The 8,265-nt window shown below is 44.2% G+C and overlaps 1 protein-coding gene across 5 annotated transcripts in view; it reads right to left on the bottom strand.

The window, feature by feature from the left end:
• Window positions 1–4,426: 4,426 nt before the first annotated feature.
• Window positions 4,427–8,265, bottom strand: part of LOC140560375 (cadherin-22) — a 242,907-nt gene continuing 239,068 nt past the window's right edge. For all 5 annotated transcript variants that reach the window (XM_072684811.1, XM_072684810.1, XM_072684813.1 and 2 more), the window contains one exon: window positions 4,427–6,813. In XM_072684811.1, coding sequence (XP_072540912.1) covers window positions 6,302–6,813 — 512 coding nt within the window. In that variant the 3' untranslated portion in view covers window positions 4,427–6,301. The remainder of the gene's footprint in view (window positions 6,814–8,265) is intronic.

Genomic DNA, 8,265 nt, shown 5'->3' with positions numbered 1-8,265 from the left:
CTTTGATGAAATGCTTAGAAGCTCCATAACGAAGAAAAGCCGTGGTGCCTCTGTTTGCCCAGTTCTTCTTTCACAGGCTGTCTTGTGTGTATTCATCAAAACAGCGCCACCAGTGGATGGGAGCTCCTTGTAAGAATATGCTTGAGCAAATGTTGCAATTTTCTTGAGGTGTACAAATTTTATGAAATCTTAAATGTGCATAATGCGGAAATCTAAAACGGCTTTAAGACAGTTAATAAATTGTCCTCTGTCCAATGCTTCCTAAAACACAGAGTTTTGATGTCTGTAACAGCTGTAACTGATTATTGGTGATACGATACGAATGATGATACAGGGGTTACAATTCAACATATTGTGATGTATTGCGATACTGCAAGCAAAGCGATATTCTGATTCTTTTAAAGCACATTGTAGGAAACCCATCATAGTATAAACCACACCATCATATATTGGGGTTCAAACAAAGCACAATACTCCACTGTTTGCCATCAATCTTTGCATGTAAACTATTAATTAAAACTCAATACTGTGTTGATTCGATACTGTATTACAAAACATAGTATTGCAATACTTTGATATTTCAATATTTTCTTTCACCCCTACAGATTTCTGCAACACCGACTGAACCAAGCCACATCCAGAGGGCAATCCTGCCTTGTGCCCAATGATTCTGGGTAGGCTTCGGACCCTCTGCAGCCCTGACCAGGAAGAAGTGGATAAGAAGATGGATGGATAGATGATTGGGGGAGTATTCGTGACAATTATACAAAGTTGAGCTTGTTTTCTTTCTTCTTAACGATAAATTAAAGCACACAGGGATGCTTTTATCTGATCTATGTTGCACTGATCTCAATGGCTTTGATATCATGATTAAAAACACTGCATTATGTAGTTGTGTGCACACAATCCCCCGGTCTGGGGGCAGGGCTGTCTGATTGAGAAAAGTGTGAAAAGCTGTCTTTATAGCTGTGACGATTGGAGAAGACGGTGTAGTGTGAAATAAGCCCAGCATGGGGGAAATAATACACTTCACAGGCCCGAGCACATGGTGGGGGACAATTCCAGCTGTTTGTTTTTTTACCTTCGCAGATTACCAAAACCTCCACATGGCTCGCCCCCCCCATTTCGGTTAAAGCGTAGAGACGGAAACCCACTGCTTCGCGTCTCGATTAGCCTCCAGTTTGTCTGCAGCAGCCCAGCTGTCAGTTACTCGGGGCTTTCAGTCTGAGTGAAGAGGATAAGGAAGCATGCAGATGCTGAGAAACGTTTGGATATTGTGGGTCCTTGGCAACCGGTGGGCTATGATACTGTGTGTGCAATTAGACAAATGTGAAATGAAGCCAGTCGATTTGTGCAGAAGGTCTCTATCGAGGTAGTGGCCGTGCTTGATTAGGGTCACTGCAGACAGGTGCTATTAGTGGTACCGATGTCCTTGCTGGTGTGCACTGGTACACTGTAATTAGGACATTAAGGGCCGTAGTCCCTATAAAAGTAATTCCCTGCTCCTCAAATTACATTGATTGAATAAATAAATACATCAGGGTGGGACTCCGCCCTCCAATTCATTCTTTCATAGAATGGACAAGCATTGAAGAAAACTGGCAAAAATGAAAGACTGCAGTGGTCAGGAAAATGGCCAATGACCAGACTTACGATTGGAGGACTAAATGTGGGGCATTCAACCGAGCAAACACTGTGCCAAGATTTGTATACAATCAGGTGTTCCAAACACATCACAGGTGGTTGTGAAATTAATAAAGCAGACTAATGTTAAGCTTTTGGAAAAGCCTTTCAAAACTCATGCCCGAAACCCTATGGACTGTGCTTAAAAAAGGGTCTGTGGTCTGTGCCTGAAAACCAACAAATTTTATTAAATTCCACCAATTCTGTCAATAAGAGATCTATCCACCTATCCATTATCTGCAGGGGTGCTGCCATGGATTTTGGGCCCCACAACCCTAACAAATCTGCCAAAACACTCAATTAACACAATTTTTAGGACCCCTGTCAGTCACAGGCCCAAAAGTTCCCCTCCCATATGGCACCCCTGATGATCTGCTGACAAATACAAAACCTTAAAAAACATAATGTGGAGTTTAGTTCTATACTGTTAAAAGTATATGATCCTTTGTGGAGTTTGTGGAGGAACCTCTTAACGAGCTTGAAGGAGGAACGTTCAATAAAAAAGGTCTTAAAAGAAAAAGGTTCCTTGAAGGTTCCTCAACAGGTTCCTCCACAGATTCAAACTGAACAACATTTGAAAGTTCCTTAAAAATCTTACACAGTGTATATTACTATAAGTTACAATGAGTTGAAATACTACACCATATAGCTGGACCGTTATAGATAATCAAAAACTAACAAGGCTGGGAATGTAGCAAGCTATCATGCTAACGTTATCTCAAATGCACATTGAACATCAATTCTAATATTGAGCCAAAGCCAAGCAACCCTGGAGGAGAACCAGTGGTGGAACTAATAGCATTGCAGGAGGGGCAGTTTCACTGAGACTGGGCCCCACAGTTATTATTAGACCTTTCAAATTAGAAGTTCCCAATCCCAGGCCTGGTGACCCCACACTATTCACTATTTTGTGCTTTCAACTCATGAATCCAATCAACAAGCTCCTCATGTGTTAGAGTGGGCAAACACAAAAACACTCAAAGGATGGAGTCCCCAGGACTAGTATTGGGAACCTCTAATTTGAGGTGTCCAGTAAAGACTTTAGAAGCCCAGTCCCAGTGCAAATACCCCGTACGTTCCACCACTGGCAGTGTACAAAGCTCCTCCAGGGTCGCCTGGCTTCTTTGATCCTTTGTTTTAGTGCAAAGTGGATTTCCGCTCCACTTAATTATGGATGGTGGGAGGTGTGTGCAGTGCATTGTCATAACACTGTTTACCATCAAGCCACACAGCTAGGGCTCGATAAGCCTTCAATGTAAGGAGCCACTGAAGTGTGAAACCTTGACAGCCAGCAGCCTGCATTTCCTACAGCGATGCTGACTGGAGACAGCGTAGAGATGTGCTGATAGACCAGATGATGATTACCAGCAACTTCCATAATACGACTGATGTCACCTTGATGCGATGGCTTGACACCGGTGCGTCCCTCATGTTTTTCGGAATATTAATTAGCCGGTTGTCTGGGGAAGTATTCGGAGACTGACTTTTAATTGACTTGTTTTCCTCGTTAAACTGCTGAACAAAGTTCAATGCTGGTGGTAAAACCTCGGACATTTCCCATCAAAACAATGTAAATATTCCATTTCCTTCCTTCCGTGATCTCGCACAGGGTGATGCTGATCGTAAATACAGATAATAATGTTTATTTGTGTGTGTAAACACTGCCTATTCCTGTCAGGTTATAATTATGTTTCATTTTAATAACACTAGGCTTCCGTGCCAATAAATTCCGGTGCACATTCCTAGTTCTTCCAGAGCGTAATCAATTTCAGCTATCTGTCCAGCACACAAAAGAAGATAAGAGGAAGCAGGGGGCCCGAGAGCAATGTCGATCATCACCCGTGCAGTCGTAGACGAAATGAAGAAGAAAGGTCCCCAGGTTGCCCTTGGTGGATAAAAGGAAACCAGAGCCATGATTTATTGCAGAGCATTAATACATTAACAGGCGCAGTCCATTAATGAAAAGTGGAGGGTTCCAGACCGAGGTGCGACATTTTAATATGAGGGAAGTACGGAGTGACCACCAGCGGGCCTATATGCACTCTGCCCTTAAGCAGTACATAGTTGTCCCGTTCTGTCATCGCATTAGTCACTGCCTGCCTCTCCGGTGACATTTGCTTGATGAGGATTTCATTATGGCTCTGGGACTCCTTTCCCCGCCATTACCGTAACGATCTCTCTCATGGACAACTGTCAGTGGAGTCTTGCTGACTGGGGCACACACACGCCATTCCAAGCCTCCGTCTCCTTTTCTGGCTTTTAATAATAAGGCACGTGTGGTTCAGCCACATCATCTGCCGCAGTCCTTCTGCACAGCTACGGCTGCCTCCCGTATTAGACGCTCACACATTCATGTTTTGGGGAGAAAAAAAGGAAAAGTCCTACATGGCGTTTTGAGGTCATTCATGTCCACGTCTGTGATTCAATTAGGCCCGTTTCTTGCGCTCGCATGCGTTGGCCGTGTTTGAAACGTGTCCCGAAAATTGCCTCGCCTAGGCAGAGACTAGAAGCGAATGCTTACATGCAGTAGGAGCTGCCAAGGGAGCTCATCCATCAAAGATGGTCATGACAAGTGAGTAAGAGCAAAATGAGAGAAAGTAAAACGAAAACATCTGGTGGTACAGTGCTCACTAAAGCAAAGACGCTAAATCCAGCAACCGGCTTGGATTATGGAACGCCGGCGAATGCTGTCAAATGCAGATTTCTGCTGCTGGTGGCCCAGAAAGTCACGAAAAGCCATGTGTCTAGAAAAAACTTAAATATTTATTGATTTCAATTGTACATTTTATCCATACACTGGCAGGTTAGGGTTGACAATAGAATGGTTTCTGGTACTGGTTGTAGGTGATGACAATGTTGGGGTCTATGTTTTAAGGCCTGGATACACATCTAGGAGAACATCTAGTCTGGACCAGTGTTGAAACCATGTCATTTGAGCTGACAGACAGAATATAAAGGTATATACTGATTTAACAGGACAGTGTTTTCAAAAACAGTGAGATTTTAGTGTGTCACTTTCATTCTCTATCTGTTTAGTTAAACTCAAGTTCAGGATGTCAAGCAAAATACAGAGAAATGAGCTAAAATGTGGGGGTGCTTCTGAGAACGGCACTGGATTCTGCCTATTAGTCTGTGTTCTGTCAAATGAAATGCTGGTTCCCTGCAAGTCATTTACCAGCATGAGCAAACAGCACATGTGTCTCTGCATATCCTTACCAGATTTCAATCAGAACAAATGATACATTGGGTTACGATTGGTGTAGTGTAACCAGGCCCTAAAACAACAATAACAACAACAACAATAACAACAAAAAACAATCACTCTCACCCAGTCACCCATCACCCTTAACCAATACCATGGAATAAATAGAATAAGACCAACTCATCTGGTCTTGAAACCAAGTTAGGATGGAAACAGTACAAATAGTCACAAATCTGGAATGAAAATGGAAAGCAATGTTTAAAAATAAAAAATAAAAAAGTATCAGACAGAAAGCTGTGATGGACTGTTGTTGTCTTGTGTTGTTACCTGTACCTGTGTCTCTCACATTAACTTTTAAAATACAGATTCAAAAACTCAACTCAACAAAAATTCAACAAACTCAACTTCAAACTTACATCTCACAGCCCACAACGTGTGACTCGTAATCAATTTCAAAGAAACACAGTATATGGAAATGTATGGCAGGACGAAAACAATCCTCTGACTGAATTGGCACTGATTTCTTCCCCCATTCGCTCCGTCTCTTACACACGGTACCTCCCTCTCCCAGGGCTGGGTTGTATTTTACAAAAGGGTTTCTAAAAAATAAATACAAATTCTTTTTTTTTTTTCCTTTTTTTTCTCTTCTTCAAGACTGTGGCCCGGCTGTCTCCGTCACGGTGTCTCGTCAATGCTTTTAAAAGTCTCTTTTTTAAATGGTCTCCTTATGCAAATCCCCAAGATGCCCCAGTCTGCACCACTCGTTCAGTGCACGTCAGTATTCTTCTATAAATAAGTCCATTTCTGTGTTCTGTACTTTTGACCCGGATGAATAAATAAAATAAATAAATAGAAATCAATAAATACATAAATATCTTTTTTTTCTCCTTAATAAATACATGTGTTCTCCTGGGGATGGGTTGCCTTGGCGTGGTAAAAGACCTTCCCCCGGTTCTGCAGAATTTTCATCTCAGTACTGAGTCACTAGTCCATGTTTGTCTCCGCCTAAAGGAGCGAGGAAAGTACACACTCACGAAAAAAGAAATTGACTTCGAAAGGAAACAGTGACAGTTCAGTGTTGTGCATATGGCACGGCCCGGCTGTCCTGAACCGCTCTGACAGGTGCCAGCTTATTGGAGTTTTGCCCGACTCCTAGCGTTTCTTGCTACTCTGCCACGTCTTGTCATGAGCTTCTTTATTTTTACCAAAAGGCAAACGGCTTGTGGCTTTTACAGGGTCCAGGGTGTTTTATCAAGACCCTCGCGACTGACTGGGTTCTGAGGATTATCTCAGGAGAGCACTGGTGGAGGACAGTGGTTGGTTGTGGCAGTTCCAGGACTGGAGAACAGGGGCTATAGAACAAGATCTGTCTTGAGCGACTTCAAACGTCAAAGGAGGGAGAATAGAAGGACAGTGCTAGGACCCCTCTTCCTCGGGCTGTCCAGGCGCATAGTAACCCGCCAGCTGCCTGAAGCGTGGCCCCCAGTCACTGAGGTAGGAGAAGTCCTGCTCCGAGGTGTTGGACAGTGTGCGGATGGAGCTGAGGGACAGCGCCGGCGAGCTGCTGCCCTCGAAGGCGTACGTCTGGAACGAGTCATACGGCGGCACCGACAGGTCGGCGTCCGCCTGCTCCACCTTCTTGCGGATGTAGCCTTTGAAGAGGGAGAAGTCGGCTGCCCCGCCGTCCCCGGTCACCCGGTTCTGGATCCACTGGGGCAGGGAGCGCAGGTCGGTGCCTGATTCAGAGTTTTTCACCTCAGGGAAGTCGTAGAGGCTTCGTAAGGCGCTCATGTCGTAGGCCTGGGTGTCCTGCTCGCCCCCGCCTTCGTCGTTGTACTTGATGACGTTGTCGCGCATGTCCTCCTCGTCCTCAGACATGCGCTGGCCCTTCCTGTGACGCTTTAGGGTCAGGATCAGCAGCACGAGGACTATGGAGAGAGAGAGACAGGACAAATGAGGCTGGAACAGTAGGATTATGCAACCAATACAGGCTAAAAATGAACTGCCTGGGTCACGACAGCGAGGGCAGTTTATGAGAAGGTAGACTCCATCTTTCTCATGGTATAAAAAGGGGATGGGGGACACTCCTTCTAATGAATGTATTCAGCTGCTTTAAGTTGAACCCATTGCTGATACAGATGTGCAAGTGCACACACATACACACACACAGCTTGTTTAGTCCCTGTAGAGAAGTACAGCCAATAGAGTAGGACTCTCTGGAGCAGATAAACATAAACCTATTGACACCATGCCTATTGCCAGACATGGGCTAGATTGACATAACCCCCAGCCTTGGAGCTGTGAAGCAGTGGAAGAACTATATTCTCTGTAATTATAGTGATGGTGCTCCATCCAATACCTTTGGGATGAGTTGGGGAGTTGGGGATGAGGTGGGGTGGTTATAATCCAACACCCTGACCTCACTAATACTCTTATCCTCAAATGCAATCAAATCCTCACAGCAATGCTCCTACAAAATCTAATAGACAGGTCCTCCAACATAAGCAGGATAAACTCTTTTTAATACCCTTGATTTCAGAAGAAACAATGAATGAGCAGGTGTCCCAATACTTTTGTCCATACAGTGTATCCTCTGCCATAACATATGGAGGCTTCTGACTGTTCACCGTATTCCTTTTTGATGTGTTATGTTGTGCAGTCCTGTGAGTGGACACTCAATAAAAGACCCAGGGGAAAAGGTTTAGGGCTCCTCCCCTTTTATGACCTGGAAGAGCATCCTGTTCAGACCAACCCAGCACTCTACACAGTTCAGCTTACTATTCACTTACTTGCTTTGTTATACTTTACCAATAAATCTTTGGGGTATGGTAATGGCCAAACTGGCTCTAGGTGCTGACCCCAAGCATGACTGGGATTCGAACCAGCGATCCTTTAATAACAGTGCTAGTGCCTTAGTCCACCGGACCACCCGGGGCCCCTTGTTTTACACTAAACGCTAGCACTGCCACTCTTTTTACCACTCAGTGGTCATGGCCGCAGTGACTCCACCTGTGACGTCAAGTACTGAGCAACGCTACATCACTTCCTGTTGGTAGAAAACAGGCTAGTATGGCAATATTTTGTGAACTAACCTGCACTATTAAGATTACATACTTTACATACACAAGAGTGCATACTTTACAGCGGTAGTGTGTACTAGGCATTTGGGACGCAGCCATGTTTTTTTTTTTTGTTTTGTTTTGTTTTTCAGGTTTACTGAGTTTTCCTTCGCTGTAACCGTTTTGTTTATCTTGACATATGATCGACCCTGAAGCTATGCTATACTTCATTGTTAAAATTATACAGGGTCCGTGTTTGATCTGGCAAAGGGTCTGTGGTGAGAGTCCGCTCTCACTTTTCGTTACGGCCTGACCCTAGAC

The sequence above is a fragment of the Salminus brasiliensis genome, chromosome 7 (assembly GCF_030463535.1).
Source record: "Salminus brasiliensis chromosome 7, fSalBra1.hap2, whole genome shotgun sequence".
In the NCBI taxonomy this organism is placed as follows: domain Eukaryota; kingdom Metazoa; phylum Chordata; class Actinopteri; order Characiformes; family Bryconidae; genus Salminus; species Salminus brasiliensis.
The sequence above is the reverse complement of the archived record's forward strand: the minus strand, read 5'-3'. Positions and strand labels throughout refer to the sequence as shown.